Source organism: Fundulus heteroclitus, chromosome 4 (genome assembly GCF_011125445.2).
Source record: "Fundulus heteroclitus isolate FHET01 chromosome 4, MU-UCD_Fhet_4.1, whole genome shotgun sequence".
Classification (NCBI taxonomy): domain Eukaryota; kingdom Metazoa; phylum Chordata; class Actinopteri; order Cyprinodontiformes; family Fundulidae; genus Fundulus; species Fundulus heteroclitus.
The window spans coordinates 686864-703714 of NC_046364.1; the positions used below are offsets into that span (position 1 = coordinate 686864).

The 16851-nt window shown below is 48.6% G+C and overlaps 1 protein-coding gene across 8 annotated transcripts in view; it reads right to left on the bottom strand.

Moving 5' to 3' along the window:
• Positions 1–447: 447 nt before the first annotated feature.
• kifc3 (kinesin family member C3) overlaps positions 448–16851 on the bottom strand; it is a 34283-nt gene continuing 17879 nt past the window's right edge. For 4 of the 8 annotated variants that reach the window (XM_036135791.1, XM_036135785.1, XM_036135790.1 and 1 more), the window contains exons 2-23: positions 14933–15053; positions 12523–12665; positions 11302–11337; positions 10995–11145; positions 10292–10377; positions 9996–10061; positions 8994–9137; positions 8636–8896; positions 8237–8410; positions 6511–6658; positions 6288–6418; positions 6091–6202; positions 5789–5970; positions 5589–5693; positions 5380–5510; positions 4247–4370; positions 4024–4153; positions 3537–3766; positions 3320–3469; positions 2395–2524; positions 1777–1916; positions 448–1056 (exon numbers count right to left, since the gene is read on the bottom strand). In XM_036135791.1, the coding sequence (XP_035991684.1) occupies positions 1048–1056; positions 1777–1916; positions 2395–2524; positions 3320–3469; positions 3537–3766; positions 4024–4153; positions 4247–4370; positions 5380–5510; positions 5589–5693; positions 5789–5970; positions 6091–6202; positions 6288–6418; positions 6511–6658; positions 8237–8410; positions 8636–8896; positions 8994–9137; positions 9996–10061; positions 10292–10377; positions 10995–11145; positions 11302–11337; positions 12523–12665; positions 14933–15014 (2865 nt within the window). In that variant the 5' untranslated portion in view covers positions 15015–15053 and the 3' untranslated portion in view covers positions 448–1047. The remainder of the gene's footprint in view (positions 1057–1776; positions 1917–2394; positions 2525–3319; positions 3470–3536; positions 3767–4023; positions 4154–4246; positions 4371–5379; positions 5511–5588; positions 5694–5788; positions 5971–6090; positions 6203–6287; positions 6419–6510; positions 6659–8236; positions 8411–8635; positions 8897–8993; positions 9138–9995; positions 10062–10291; positions 10378–10994; positions 11146–11301; positions 11338–12522; positions 12666–14932; positions 15054–16851) is intronic. The other 4 variants (XM_036135787.1, XM_036135786.1, XM_036135788.1 and 1 more) reach the window with 4 other exon arrangements.

Here is a 16851-nt window from a genome sequence, read left to right on the forward strand (position 1 = left end):
GAGCTATGGTGCCGACCAGTTGGTTCCTAGATGAGATCCAGATGCTTAAAGGAAAATGTTCTGAAGAGAAATCTGAGCTGGATTCATTATTTTAGTGTGAAAACCGTCAGAAATGATTTCAGCCGCTCAGATCTAGTATGGCATGTTCTGGTTCTGTCTGGGTACCAGCTTCCTCCCTCAGTCCAAAACGTCCTGTAATGGACTTTAGGTTGGTTCTGTAAATTACAGCGAATTTTAATTCTTAAACTTAGTGATCGTTTTAGCATAAAGGTTTATTTCTTGGTGTTAAAAACTTTTCACTTTTTTTCTGCATCTTTAATCTGATTCACATCTGTGGAAAAAGTTAAAACAAAGAGACTAAAAGTGAAGAAGTTAAAAAAAGACTAGTTATTTTTATAAAGAAGAATGAAGGCAGAAAATGTGAATAATTGAGACGACACTGAGCCACTCGATTGAGGAGAGTTTAATAAAAACATTTAGAAAAAAAGACAAACGGGAGGTTCTGTTGCCTGCAGCTGAGCAGAACCTCCGCTCTGCAGGACATACAAGCATTAAATTACCTCCTGGCATCGACCCATTGGACCAATATCAGAACCCTGGCTGGACACAGCTGCAGACAGGGAGCGTCTTCAGAGGTTTCCTTAGGCAGGTCCAACAGAACACGACCAGAATCTAAACCCAGCATAAGATTCAACCTTTGATCTGAACCTTTCCAGATGATCCGGTAACGGATTCTCCAAAATTCAACTAAAATCCCCAAATAAAACCATTTCCAACCAAGCGCCGCTTCCGCCAGCAGCCACTGGGGGCGCTGTTGCTCAGAAAGCGGCATCAGATTAAAGTGCAACGTCACAGAAAGAGGAGGAATACTGGGAGTGGGTTCTCCAGAACCGCATCGCTTCAGGAGTTCATCAGGGTTTCGACTCTGACCCGGTTCTGGACAGTCCAACAGAAGAAATGTTTATTCCATGCGAGGCATCCTGGCAGAGAGGAGCTCCGGTGCTGCCCAACACCCGCCGTCTCCCCGGACGTCTCAGGCCGTCAGCTTCAGTCGTCCTGCAGAAACAAACATCAGAGATAAAGGCCGGTTCTGTGCGGGTCGGTCCGATGTTCTGCAGAAGCCACTCCTGTCCGTCCTGACTCCAACACAGCTCTGCTGAACCTGCGTTCTGCCCAGCAGCCAGCAGGGGGCGCCTCGCTGCTGCTGGTCACCTCTGCAAAGGTTGCTTTGACCTTCAGCTGCATCTAATCTGCAGGATTTCTTTAGAAGCTTTTTGGCTAATCTGGAGTGTGCTGTGACAAAGGTTCTGGCTCCCTGTGAGGAGGTCATGTGACTGAAATCATCATAAGCCCCGCCCCCATCATAAAAACCAGCAAACATTAAAGAACAAACTGAATTTGTGGCAGATAATTCTACAGCAGTCGGGTTTTAAATTGGAGCAGAAAGACTAGAACAGGAAGTTGGTGCCATGAGCCAAACTCTGACCTTCAGGTGAGAGCAGAGCTGTGAACGTCCAGCTGACCAGAACATTTCACCTGAACTAAGCAGTTCTGTGATGATTGGTGCAGCTGGACCTCCGGAACATTCCCAGCATTCATGGCCGCCCCCCCACACAACAAGCAGCTGATGTGAGGCAGACATGGTTCACTGGGCCCTGCACAGAGCCCTGCAGGCACATCCACACAAGCTGGGGGGGGGGGGGGGGGTGTTAGAGACAACACAGGGTCACCATGCCATGCTGAGAGCACCATGCCATCACATCCACCCCCACCTACCTGCCCACCGTCCCCCACCAACGGGCCGGCTCTGTCTACCTGTCTGTCTGGAAACCAACCAATCAGAGCACAGAATGAGGACACAGAGGAAGAGGGACAGACCGACAGCGGCGGCGCTCCGTCTCTGGGACAGCTCCGACCTGCAGCGTTCAGGAGGCAGAGCGCAGTCACTGAAAGACCGCACTTCCCACAATGCACTGCAGAGAGCCAGCAGTGGCATCAGCAGGATTCACTTAAAGTTTGAGGAAGAAGAAGAAGAGGATGACACTTTGACTTCCTGTTTGCTTTTCAGAACTAAAGCCTCTACAGCTTTATTTTCCTGCTGAGTTCCTGCAGGAGCGTTTAGGAAGAAGCTGCAAACGAGCGGCGCCAGAACCAGGCCGGCCGGCCCGGTTAAACCAGAACCACCAGAACCACCAGAACCATGCTGGCCTCATGAAGACTTTTCAAACACTCAGGCTGTCCCCGTGTTACTCAGGAAAGAACCAGAACCATCATGTGTTCTGGTCTCTGATTGGACGAATCTAACCAGGTGACACGGCGTGCACCTGTGTGTGTGTGTGCGTGTGTGTGTGTGTGTGTGTGTGTGTGTGTGTGTGTGCGTGTGTGCATGGGCACCTGCAGCCAGCTGGGACTGGGACCTCCTGCGGGAGCTGCTGGGGGTCCTGGAGGCGGAGGACAGCGTGGAGCCGGCGCTGCTGGCCCTGGAGATGGGGAGGGGACCCGGCGTCACGGGGGGGGAGTCCAGCTGAGGAAGACGTGTTGGAGCCGTTTCATTATTTAGCTTTAATTTCATACTTTCCTTCAAAGTTTGTTTTCTACAGATTTATTAACATCTTTTCAGGTTTCTGCCGGGCTCCTCCCTCTGATCGCTATTTATTCCCTGGATGCTGATTGGCCGTTGGTAGAACGAGTCGCTGTGAAGCCACCAGCCGCCATATTGGTACTCCCTATTTCCTCCAGTAACTAGGGAATATGTGCGCTACAGCATCAAACAAAAGTCAAACCACCTGAACATGAGAAAATCCTCGTTAAAATGTCAAATGCCATATACTGTTATGCTGTGTGCATTAATCTTAAAATCTGACAGATTTACAATAAAGATAAATTAATTGACCAATTGAAGCTCCACAGAGCTTCAGTTTCTAAACTAGAAAAATCACAGAAATTTGCAAAATCCGTGTACATGTATGTTAAACATTACATACACAGTGTGTGTTTGCACACACATTTCTGCATTATAATAATAATAATAATAATAATAATAATAATAATAATAATAATAATAATAGTAATAATAATAATAATAATAATAATAATAATAAAAGTAACAGTAAACAAATGACCAAAACTATCTTCAATGATGTAATGATATACAGAGTTGTGGTTCTAGTTGAGAATTTGCATATTATTATATACATACATGTATGTATGCAGATACTTGCACACATTCTGCACCCAGTGAATAAATGGAGCTCAGTGGCGCCACCAGGCGGTTCTGCCCGGTTCTGGCCGGTTCTGGCCGGGCTCAGCCTGCGCTTACCTCTACGCTGTCGTGCGTGGGCGAGGACGAGGTGGACGAGTTCTCGGGTCTCTTGGACGAGGAGGACGCGCTGAGCTCCACGCTGCGGACGCGCTGGGCGAACTTCAGCGAGCACACCGACTCGCTCATGTTGCCGGGCAACGGAGACACCTGCAGGGAGAGCGCGTGAGAAACGGAGCGGGACTCGGAGCCGGTGCCGGGCTGCGGCGGGACTCACCTGGACCATCATCAGGGTCTTGCTGTCTCCGCTCAGAGAGTCCTGCAGCAGGTAGGTGAGCCGTGAGTTCCTGAAGGGGACGTGGGCGTGTCGGCCGCGCAGCGCGCTGATCACGTCGCCCAGCGCCGACAGAGACTTGTTGATGCACTGAGCCTCTCGGAGCCGACTGCCCTCCGCTCCGGACTTCCCGATCCGCTCCGATCCCGCCAGGTCCACCAGGTTCAGCTTCCCTGGACAAGGATGCAGGACAGACCGAGAAGAAGTCTGAGTCAAAGAGTCGGATCTAAAAAGAACTAGTTCTGATCGTAACAATGATTTCTATTAAATAAGTTCCTCTCATCTCATTGGCCGCTGGCACAGAGGGAGGAGCTAAACGCGCTGCAGTCTGGACCTCTGTGGCCCAGAGCACCGTTTACACATCTGAGCCACCAGCAGAACCAGAACTGCCCTGAAGGAACGCGCTCTGATAACGCGCTCTGATCCAGACCTTGTGTTCTGGTTCCGGTCGTACTGTTGAATCCCGACACGGTGATGATGAGAAGCGCGTGGGAGCGCGAGCTGTGCTCGTTGAGGTTGGTGCAGGCCGTCGCTCTGTTCACGTGGCCCAGCTCAAACACCTGAGGACAGGTACAGAGCCATCAGAACATCCCTCCACACAGACCCAGTTCCCCCAGCAGAACCAAAGCCTTGCAGCTGGCCAGATGTTTTACCCTGTTGATGTCCTCGGGGCTCCGGACCACGATCTCGGTCAGTCCGGGGACGTAGAGCTGGCCGCTGCCATCGGGGTTCATCTTGATGTCCAGCTTGTCTGTGGGATTCTCTCTGAGCAGATCGCTGCAGGAACACAACACGTTCAGATCCCGCTCAGGTTCTCAAAGGATCCATTTGTCAGTGAAGAATGAATTATTCAGAGAATCTTTTACAGATGGACCATTAACGTTGGCTCTGAAAGCCGCAGCGCTGAAACTCTCAGCCTCCCTGCAGCTCCGCCCAACAACCGTCTGCTGCTGGACTGTAACTGGTTCTGGTTCTGGTTGGGTCCACAGGAGCACGCTGTGTTCAGCAGAGAAATAAAATAGATCCTGGTCTGATTATTATGAGGTCAGGATCTGGTACTAACGAGACGAGGTGTCCCAATTACCAGATCTGATAAGGACCGTGGCCCACAGTAACTGCACAATCAGATTAGTTTCTCTCATTTCTTCTTAGACACTTTCTTCTAAAAGTGACGGAAATCACAGCTTTTCTTTGGTGAATGTAACGTGATTCTGCAGGGAGGAAGATTTCCAGATTCAGCTCCAGCCTGGAGCCACTGAGGCGTCAGCAGCAGCAGACAGAACCTAATCCCAGAATTCAGGCCTTTCAGCCATAAAACCCAGATAGTCCTCTACCAGATGTTCTGTTAAACAACAGCTGATGGCCTGTAAAATGCGTTGGGTTCACATAACAGCTGGACGAGGCTGCAGCTCCATCAGGCCCAGGAACCCTGAGGAGGAACCTGCAGGAACGGGTCAGAGAAGTTCTGACAGAACCAACCTGTCCTGTTCTGCACGGCTACCATGACATGTTGGTGTGATGCAGGCTGATGGTGCATTCACTGCCCGGGAGCAGAGACTGGAACTCAGGACGTTTCATAGAACGTCTCCATGAAGATTAAAGGGAGCCTGAAGCAGCTGCAGCTGTGCAGCTTCATGTCACATCGTTACTCTGCAATAAATCCCATCATCACTGCCTCCAGCTGTTTCTGACCGTCAGCATCTCAGGCCAGGTGTGCTTTATTATTACTGCACATTATTCTGCATTCCTAACGCAGACCGGCTCCAGAAGCAGCGTCCTGCCTCACCGCAGCGTCTCGTTGTAGATCTCCACCATGCTGACGATGATCCTGTAGTCCCAGTCTGGAGCTTTCTCCGTCACCTCGGAGAACAGCAGGCGCAGCGCCCGCTGGTTGATGCCGGGATCCTCGGCCACGCCCTGAGGACACAGGTGAGACATCCTGTGTGAGTCATCAGCAGAGAGGCGGAGGCTCAAAGGTTCTGATCCGCCTCATACCTCCATGGTGTAGGTTTTCCCAGAGCCCGTCTGTCCGTAGGCGAAGATGCAGACGTTAAAGCCGTCGATGCAGGAAGTGACCAGAGCCTGGACTTCCTGGAACACCTGAGGGACCAATCAGAGAGCACGGATGATCTACGGGCCTTAGGCAGGAGCACATGACCGGGTCCAGGTTCTGGACCAGCAGGGGACCCACTAACCTCCTCCTGCGAGGCCGGAGGCGGGAAGACTTTGTCCAGCTCAAACGTCATGATCTTCCCCCTGTTGGACAGGTACAGGATGGCGTCGTCGTCAGAGTCGAAGCTCAGCATGGTTCTGGCGTCGGTGGAGTCCTGCTCCTCCTGACTGACGGGTCGGACCCGGCAGAAGACCCGGATGTTACCTGGGACACAGACACAGCGGGGCCGACACACGTAGATTCATCAGTTTTCCCTCAGCAGCAGAACAACAAAGCGGAGCCAGAGAGACCCGACTGCTGTACCGGCCAGGTTCTGGTGCTCACCTTTGAGTCGGACCAGCTCGTTGTGGCACTTCTTCCTCAGGTTCATCTCTCGCTTGTATTTGCGCAGCAGCTCCTGGTTGGTGCTGCTCACGTCGCTGATCACCTGGCAGATCTGAAAGCATGCGGGTTTGGGCCCAGTCAGAACCGGCGGAGGCGAGAGCAGCAGGATGAGACTGTGGCGCCTCTGGGAGACTCACCTCTTGCTTGGCCTCGCAGATGGCCTTCTCCAGCATGGAGGGGAAGTCCTGAACCTGCTTCTTCAGGCAGTTATAATCTGAGGTCAGCGTCCTGAGAGCTGGCTGAAGGCTCAGCAGGTTCATCCTCACACCTGGACACACCATCATCATCATCATCAGCAGCAGCAGCAGCAGCAGCAGCCACAGGCTCCACAACCAGAACAGGTGAGGAACGGGAGCCCACCTGCCAGATTCTCATGCACAGCTTTCATCTCGCTCTCGGCTCTGATGAAGGCCTCCTCGATCACGCGGTTCTTCTCCTCCTCTAGGTTCTGCATTTCAGCCTCCAGCTGACCCTGAGCTCGCTGCATCTCCCCCTCATAGACGTGGATCTGAAGGAGCACACAGCAAAGTCTGTTTCTGCTACGCCTCAACGTCAGCGCTACCCTCGTCTCTGGTGTAACCGTAGTTAGACCACCAAGTACGAGGCAGGAACAGAACGCCACTTTAGTGATAATAAAACATGGCAGAGCTGATGTGTCCTCATGAAGAGCTCACTGTGAGTCTATAAATCTTTGAGGAAATGTTGCTTAAAGGGGACATCATGCTTTTAAATCCCTCTTTCTCACACTGAAATCCTCCAGCTGTGGTCTAGATAAAGTGGAACAGCAACGCTTTGGTCTGAGCTCCTCGTTAATTTACCCCCATGGTCCCCTGTCTGCCCCTGTTCTGAGCTGCGTATAAAATGTGCCATTTTATTAATTGTGGGTTAATACAGCCAACATCCGAACATTTTCACTGATCCACTTGTAGCTTCAGATTCCTTCAGCTTAGACTACAAAAATCAGCAAAAATATAAAACTGGTGCATTCACAAAGTTAGTTTGCTGGAAGTTAATGACCTTGTTTAGCAGCTCTGCAGCAAATAAAAAATAAACTTGATATAGAACAGAGAAAACTGAACAGATTGAAAACTATGACCCAACCAGAATCTAAAGATGCTCCTGCAGCTCCTGGAGAGACTAGATTAAATGTTTCTGCCCTCCAGGAGACTCCAAGGACAGAACAACATATTTAAGGGCTATAAAGTGGATTTTGCATTTAAAACTGAGTAAAATATGCAGACATATTTATTTAGACCCTTTAACTGTTGAATTAAAGTGGAGTTAAAATACTCTATACACGGCTGGTGAGATCACTAATAGATAATCCCAGCAGCAGCAGTTAAATTGTCTACATAACTGATCTATACATATACTGCTATCACAAAAAACACAAGTACAGACCAATCTGACCACAAGTGAAGCTAGTTTTAAAAAAAAACACACACAACAACCATCTGAGCTAAACAGTTTCCCTCTGGTCAAAGTGACTAAACTATGCTAGGCTAACGTGTTTCCTCGTGTTAGAGTGACCAGACAAGTCAGTATGGCAAGCTAACAGTCGCTGCGTGAAGTAAGGCTAATAGATGCCCAATAATTACAGTCAGCTAAGCAGTGAGCTTAGAGTGAGCTAAGCTAACATGTTCCCTCTGGTTAAAGTCACTGAGCTAAGCTAACATGTTGCTAACATGTTCCCTCTGGTTAAAGTCACTGAGCTAAGCTAACGACAACGAAAACCTTAACTTACTTAAGCCTAACCTGGCTTAATGGTTTTAACGACCGCCCATTACTAAGGGGTGGTCCTGTTTCGGTTGAATTTGCATGTTATCTAAGCCATTACAGGCCTTTGTCTGGAATGGTATAAAGCTTGTTACTCATCATTACTCCAGACTTTTTGAATTGAGAAAGCTTCCGGGAGAGGAAGCGAAACGTCTTCAACTACGGAAAACAAGTCCAGTTGCTTTGTTTTTTACCTTTTTTTTTTGGGAATCACCAGGGTCTTCCACATTCAGCTGAATCCCAGAACCGTCAGACTCTCAGTGGATGGAGCATTTGTCTGCAGCCCAAGGTTTCCAGCAGGTGAACTCACCTGTGTCCGGAGCTGAGTGCAGGTGCGCTGCGAGTCGTGCAGCTGCGTCTCCAGCTCCCGCAGCAGCTGCCTCTGCACAGACAGCTGCTCCTGCAGGGCGCCGTTCTTCACCTGCATCTCCACCAGAGCTTTCTGCGAGTCCGCCGACTCCACCTCCACCGTCTGGGTCACAAACTGAGGAAGAACGTCAGGATAGTTCACCTGCGGCTCAACGGTCAGCTCTCACCTCTCCAGCTGCCTTTTAATCCTGAATCAAACTCGTCAGAACTCCCCGCACCAACAGTAAACATGGCTTCTGCTCTCAAACCCCGGGCGACTGGGTTGACCCGGTTCTGCTGGAACCATTCAGATGTCTGCAGCTTTCTGCCCTCCCCTCCTCCCTGAGCAGCATTTCCTTACCTTGACTCTAGGGGGCGTTGCTGCCCGCCTGGCCAGCTCTTCCTCACACTCCTGCAGACGGAGGTGGAGGTGGTGCTCGCCGTCGGTCCGTCTCCTGCTGGACTCTTCCAGCTGTCTCCTGCTGCCGTCCAGCTGCTGCTGCAGAGCCTCCACCCTGCAGTTCTTCTCCTGCAGCTCCTGCTCCAGCTCAGCCAGCCGCTGCACCCTCTGCCGGGCCTGGCCCTCCCAGCGGGTCGCCTCCCTCCGCAGGGCCTCCACCTCCTGCAGCGCAGACACGGGGGGAGGAGTCTCAGCAGGACTAAAGGTGTGAGGCTCACCTGGCCGTCAGAACCCACCTGTCTGACACCTGTAAGCTCACCTGGGTATGGGGGCAGCGGCTGCAGCTCTCGGCCGCAGCGTCGGGCTTCTGAAACTCTGAGCTCCTGCATGACTTCAGCTCCTGTTTCAGACGCTCGTTCTCCACCAGCAGCCGCTGCAGCTGCTTCTCCAGGTCCGTCGCCCCCTACAGGACAGGTGGACACACTCGGCTTTAATCCATCAGCCGATCCAACACCTGTGGTACCACCTTCAGCACTGAACTACACTGGCTCCCTATATCTCAGAGAATAGACTTTAAAATACTTCTGTTAGTCTATAAATCCCTCAATGGCTTAGCACCTAAATACATCACAGACTTGTTATCAGTGTATTAACCATCCAGACCACTCAGGTCTTCTGGCTACAGCCTACTCTGCAGAACCAGAACCAGAACCAGACATGGAGAAGCAGGATTTAGTTCCTATGCTCCGCTTATCTGGAACAAACTTCCAGAAAATTGTAAAAGTGCAGAAAGCCTTCTTTTAAATCAAGATTAAAAACACATCTGTTTAAAATTGCCTTTGACTGTTCTAGTTAAACAGTTTTACTGTTTTCAATGTTCTTTTTTGTTACTACATTCTATCCCTACTTGCTTTTATTCTTTTTTCTATCTACATTTTATTATTTTGCTATATCTTAATCATGTAAAGCACTTTGTATTGTCTTGTACTGATTTGTGCTATATAAATAAACTTGCCTTGCCTTGAACCGTGGCCGAGTAAGACCCGTCAGCTTGGTTCCGACTCGCTACTGGGTCATTTTCTAAAGTCAGAATTACACTGAAGTGGCACCAGAACTGGATCTTGACATCGGACGTCTCACTTTAGTACAGAACTCTGAGTTCTGATCCAAAGTTGGGATTTTAGTTCTGGTGGTTTAGAAATCTGCAGAGGTTCTGGTTTTGGATTCAGTGGTTCTGGGGTTCAGGGATGAGGCTGAAGCTGAAACATGCGGTGCAGTTTTGCTGTCAGTTTCTGAGGAATGTGGTCCAACGAGCCCTCACCAGTTCAGAGCGGAGTCTCTCCACCTCCTGGGTCTGATCCAATAGCTTCTCCTCCAGCTCCTCCACCTGCAAGCAGCACAGTCTCAGTTACACACCTGTACCTGACACAGAGGCGCTGCAGGTTCTGGTGCTGCAGCATCAGCGTTAACCACGTCTGGCCCAGGCTCCATCCGGTCAGATTTAGTCTGTACTGAAGCTGAACTTCAGCTCCTGCCTCAGATAGCTCATGCTGATAAAAGGTCTGAATGGTTTCCCGCCGTCGTCTCTCTGCACAGGTGAGCTACCTGCAGACGTACCTGTGTGCGCAGCCGAAAAACCAGCTGCTCTTCTTCAGGACGGCGGAAACAATCCGAGTGTTGAGTGGGCTGCAGCAGCTTCCCACCTAAAACCAGAGACACAGGAACACGTTGTAATGAATCTGCATCTTCTCTGAGGAGGCCTCTGCTCTCAGATCCAGACCGGGTCGGCATCAGGCTGCGGTCTGATCCGTATTCTAGCTCTACGTTAGCAGACGTCTCCAGAAAACATCCCAACATCTGAATTCATCCCGAGGAAGAGTCACTGAACTCTAGACCAGACGGTCCTGGAACCAGATCCAAGTTTACGGATCATTTCTAGATCCAAGAAAGGTTAAAATAAAACAACGGGACTTTTGTTGTGAAGCTGAAGACGTTTCTCTTCCCATCCAGGAAGTTTTCTCAGTTCCGAATGTGTGGAGTCTCACCAGCAGGTCTATAAAGCTGGGAACTCCTCACTACTCTGGATGGGAAGTGAATCGCCTTCAGCTTCAGAATAAAAGTCCCATTGTTTTATTTTTAACCTTTTTTGGATTAATCATGAGCTGCATGACCTGATTCTCACCTGGTTGGGTCAGACGTCGGTTTTAGGTCAGAAGGGTTGAAAATGAATGGAAGTAAATGCACGGTCCTCAGTGAGTATGTAAAACACGGCTGTGTGTGTGTGTATGTGTGTGTGTGTGTGTGTGAACGGCGGGCTCACCTCTGGGCGTGGCCAACACCTGCTCCTCCTGCAGCGCACAAGCTCCTCCCCCCGCCTGCTGCTGGACACCTTGGTGCTGCGACAGCTGATGACGGGAAATCTCCTCAGAGCAGAACCGGGCCTGAAACTCACACACTTTGTCCTGCAGAGTCTGAACACACACGCACACACACACACTGAATTAAACTACGTCAGCAGGAGGAACGACTGCTTCTAAAGGCCGCTGAGCTCTAAATGGACTGGATCGGTCTACAGAGACTAGGAGCCGGAGCAGAACCAGGAGGACGGGTCAGAAAAAGGTTTTTACATCGACAGGAGTCCACCAGCAGGACCAGGTGACTCTCTGCAGGAGGAGACGGCATGGAAGAATGAAACATGAGAGTTAGGAAGACACTGGAAAGACAGAAAGAGAGGAGATCTGCTCATTATTTAATCTAAAAGATAAAAGTGTCTGCTTTTCAGTTTGAACCCAAACCAGAACTTTAGTCTGATAAACCTCGCTAGCGCAGCCTCACACTGCATGTTAACACTATGCCTGTATGAAAGCAGAGAAAATGTAACGCTATTAAAAACAGGAACCATAGAAACAGTTGATGTCCAAGAAGAAAACTGACCAACAGAAAACAGAGTAAATTAAACTTAGATTAAACCATCTAACTCAGCAGCAGGCAGAGAAAATCTTAATGAACCTGAACAGTGAAGCAGGTAAAGAGAGCTGCAGCTTTGATTATGACATAATATTTTATAAAGAGACTAAACGCCGATGTTCCTGTTTCCATCGTCTGAAGCTAAAACCAGGACTGAGAGGATGTCTCCTGCCTGTGGACGTGTGAAACTGCTGTTCTGATGTCTCCTGTCTTCTCTAACATAGAAAGTACTCCTGGGTCAATGTGAGCTTCTGTGCTTTCTGTGTCTCTGCTCTGTCTTCTCTAACATAGAAAGTACTCCTGGGTCAATGTGAGCTTCTGTGCTTTCTGTGTCTCTGCTCTGTCTTCTCTAAGCCCCAGTGGGTGGAGGCAGATGAGCGTTCACACTGAGCCTGGTTCTGGTTCTGCTGGAGGTTCTCCTCCCTGTTAAAGGGGAGTTTTCCTCCCCACTGTTGCCTCATGCATGCTCAGTATGAGGGATTGCTGCAACGCCGTGGTGATATGTGAATGTTGGGAAAACCGTTCCCTACAGGAGGAATCGGCACCAAGAGAAACTGCAGGAAGGACAGACGGCATTTTCTCTGAGTCTCATTTATAGTCGCTCCGTTTCAGAGTTTGTTTTCTTCACCACCAGAAACGGTAAAATGACTGAAGCAGACGATCAGAGGGACATGCAGAACGTCTACGGCGGTGAGGAGCAGGCTGACGTGGCGTCCTCTGAGGTTCTAACCCGACTGACCGTCATTCGGTGCTGAGATCAGCAGCTGGTCACCTCAGACTGACAGGACAGCCCTGCAGCAGCAGACTGAGCGTGCTCAGCTCTGCCGGCTGCTGCTGGTGAGTCTGTGGAGCCAGACAGCGCCCCCTGCTGGAGCATTTACCTGGATGAGCAGCTGGTGGTGGGACGAGTTAGTGTTGTTCAGCTCAGCGGCCAGAGAGGGGCGCTGTGAGAAGGAGGCGGCGGGCAGAGACAGGAAGGAGCCTTCGTCTTCACCATCACTCATCAGGAAGTCCACTGAGCTCGCTGTGAACACACATTTAAAAAAAAGAGAGCCGTTTAGATGTTGTCCTGATGAACAGAACCAGCAGCTTCTCCTCCAGAACCTGCTGGTTCCACCTTCCATATCAGAGCCTCCTCCGTTAGCAGCAGATAACCACCAACATTAACCTGCTCACAGGCTGCTCCATCACAAGGTTCCCTGAGCGCACGAGACCTCCTAAATCCCGCCGAGCGAGAACAATCCTCGCTGTGTGGGGAAAGCTTTAAGCAGATTTCTCACAGCTTTACTGCTGCAGACGTTCAGAGGCCTCGCTGTGCAACCAGCTGACCATCATGGCGCCGCGTCAGAGGACGCAGCTTCGCCCGGCTGCTCTGTGGCCGCTGGTCCTGAAGCCCAGCAGCCACTGAGAATCAGTCATTTAGGACCAGGTTCTACCTGCTGCAGCGACTGGAGATCCATTAAACAGAGGAACAGAACCAGCTCACCTGGTTCTGATCACCATTCTGTGATTAATGCAGCTCCATCTCCTTATCTCCAACATTTAGCCCTTCGGTTCCCCACCTTCATAAACATGCTGCTTTTCTAAAAACTCCCCAAAGCTGGAAACCAACGTTCAGCAGAACTAGGCCAGAACCAGGTGGACTGCAGAGAAACCCGCTTTCAGGCAGGAAAGGAGGCTGCATGGTGGTAGATCATGTGATCATGGAGGTGAACTGGAGGTAAATCCATGTTTTCTGTGGTTCTGCAGCCCCGCTGTCCGTCCACCAGGCTGAACATTATTACCCAACCAAGCTTTGACAAGCTGCGGACCAACCCTGCTGCTGGAATATTAATAAAACACACGGATCGCACAGAGTTCTGATAAATGCAGGCCGCCTTCACGCGTGTCAAGCTCATTATTAAACAATGTTAGGTTTTAATAAGTCTCAGAAATAAAGATGGATCTTTCAGCAACAGGAGGAAGGAATCAGATTGGTTCTGGTTCTGGTTGCTCTGATCAGGTTTTTAACTGGAAAACACATTTCCAGCTTTGTTTCAGCTCTAATAGGATTATTAGTCCAGTTAACCCAGATTGACCATTAAGGAGAAAGGAGCAGCAGCTTGGTCTACGGAGGAGAAACGAGTCTCAGTTCATCTCTATCTGTGTTTACCTCTAAGAACTCAACCTGAATGACAGCAGCAGCAACGGGTCGCTTGGAGGCATCAAGGTTTCCCAACGTTTTAAAATCTATAAAGTTTAGATCTATTCTGCTTGGAGCTGCATCATTTATCATCATCACTGTATCAGTGTGTAATATTTATATCAGGGAGGGCTGGAGTGAGATGATCTTACATAATCTGTTCCAAGGGTTGTAAACGTTCATTTTCATGCTAATATTTTAGCGAACGCTCGGGAAAAGCAAAACGTCACAGAGGGATGGTAGGAGGAGGGGAAGATCAGACCTGATATCATCATTACAATATTTACCAGCATTATTAGTATCCCAAGCTTCTCTAATATCATGCAATCCTAGCAGAGTAACAGAGCTGCCCCTCCCCAGCCTGTTGCTGTGCACTGCCATAGAGCTGGCTGAAAGAAGACTGCTGCCCACGCTGACTAGAAGGACAGATTCAGCTTTTTGGGTTTTCCATAAAGGATTCCCAGACAGGCTGGTTGGTAGCTGACAGCAGGCTCCACCTGAGCAGACAGCCTGACTAATAAACCTGCTAGTTCCAGCTGGTTAACCAGCTGGTTAACCAGCTGGTTAACCTCCCAGTGTTGGTCTAAACCGCAGAAAGTTCTCATCTTTTCTGACATTCCTCCTCATACAGAACCAAGCCTCCTTAGATTAAATATGACTCAGATTCTGTTGGAGTTACTTCAGAGCTGAGCAGCAGGAAGTGTTTCCCTCTGACAAAGTTTTACAGGAATCAGTGAGAAGATTTAAAAACGCAGCCAGAGACACGTTTGGTTCTGGTTGTTTGACAGAAGCTAACCTTCCCGCAGCAGGAGGCAGAAATCCTTTAGTTCAGGAAGCTTTAAACACACCTGGAGCCGGAGCGCTGGGAACAGCTCAGACCAGAACAATGGCTCCAGTGTTTGTTCAGCTGATGTCTCTCCAGAGAGCGTAAACCGATCAGCTGACGCTCACAGCAAACAGAAACTCCACATTTACAGCTCACCTGTTCCTCCCGCCGACAGTCCCAGGCTTTCTCCATTCGGCTGCTCAGGTGTGACTCACCTGTCCCGTCTGCTGTCAGAAAGAAATGCAGCCACGCTGGTGTCTCCAGGCCCCTCCCTCTGACTCACCATCCAATGAGAGATCCTTCTTCCAGAGCTCCTGCAGGCACGGGGCTTGACCGATGTCCCAGGTCTTTCTCGTTCCAAACATGACCGCCGGGTTGAGCGCCGCACTGGACCGCTGGACCGGCTGGAGACGTGGGAGGAGGACAGGAAACAGAGAGTTAAAGTAAAACTCAGCTAAATCAGCATCTGGTTCAAAACGTCCTCATGTCCAGAACCAAGCTGGACTCCACAGACAACGCAGCGGCTCCCCCTGGTGGCCGGATGAAGCCCAACACCCTCACATGTGATGTTTGGTCCATTCCAAGAGTCCGGGAATTTTAAAAGGACCATTCATTGGATTTGATGTGAATTTATGGCATTAAGCCTGGAATTTAAAATGTTAAAGTTGTCCTTTAAATACAGAGAGTAAGATTAGTACTAAACATGTCAATTTTCCTCAGGTAAAGTTTTTCTAAAGCAAAACATTTACACCGGGTGTCAGTAACCCACATAATTGATGCCAATTGGACTGACACACTGCAAAAGAACTAAAATTAAGTCACATTTCTTGAAATTAGTACATTTGTCCTTGATTTGAGCAGGTAAATAAGATTATCTGCCAATGAATGGAAAAAGATGTTTGCACTTAAAATAGGATCTTATTTCAAGCGCAGTATAATCTATCTTATTCTAGGGGGTCAAGATACTCATTTCATTGGCAGATAATCTTATTTACCTCCTCAAATCATGACAAATACACTCATTTCAAGAGAATTTGACTTCTAGTTCCCTTTTTGCACTGCAAAGGTAAATAAACATTAAACATAGGAAGGAAAGTCATAGAAAGCCAAGAGAACAACTGAAATTCTGAACCAGTTAATAAGGGAGAAGGAAACAACCTGAATCAGGTGGAAACTGTAAATCTTCCTGTTTCTGCACATCTAGATGGAAATTAACCTCAGTCTGAGGAGCATTAATGAATGTAGATAATCTGAAGGACTTTCAATCATATTAGAGGTGTGTTAGATTAATGTTTGAGGCTAAATGTGATATTTATCCATCTTATTATTCTGATGTTTTATTAATTGGTCATAGTTTTATTGTAATTCTGCTTGCTAGAGCTGGCAAGGTTTTATTAGTTAAATCGGTGTACAGCACTTTGGTCAATGGGGATGTTTTTAAAGTGCTTTATAAATAAAGTTGAATTGTATGGTTTTATTGTATAGCTCACAAGCTTTTGTTTGATAATCTTTTCCTTTTATTCTCATTCATTAATGAGCCAACTGTTGCAAGTGATTTTATGTTGCTATAGAAATATACAGCTACATAAAATTAATTTATCACAATTTTATTAATAATATAAAGTATTTATACAAATACTTATCTTATAATTTAATTTAAAAAGCGCCTTTTAGAACACTAAATGACGATAAAACAACAAAAGTTACAATGAAAAACTAATAAAAACAATAATCATTATGACTCAACCAAACATTGACATTAGAAATCTGAATTATTTCTGCTTCTAACTCGTCGCTTAAAGCCAGCGGGAGTTTGAAGCTGGGAGACGGGCGCTCTGTCTCGGCTGCTGGTGCAGCAGACATGTCTGAACACGTCTGAGCACTTTTAAAATGAAGCGATGTCAACACACCCAGCATAGCTCAAGTTAGCAAACTTCCTGCCTGAAAGTAATCTTTTAAAGGTTTCTAGGTCACAAAAAGCGTGATTTATCCAACTTTATTCACAGCTTTTCACTGCTTTAGATATTTGTTACAGAACTGTGCAGGGATGTCCAACCAGAGATTCCCTGAGGAACTGAAGTGTGAGGAAACACATTAGTATGTGAGCGACAGAACGTGTGGAACCAGCAGCATCTTCATAAACATGTAACAGACTGAGCTAGGTTGCTGGTTTGATTCCCAGTAGGGGGCGATGGCCCTCAC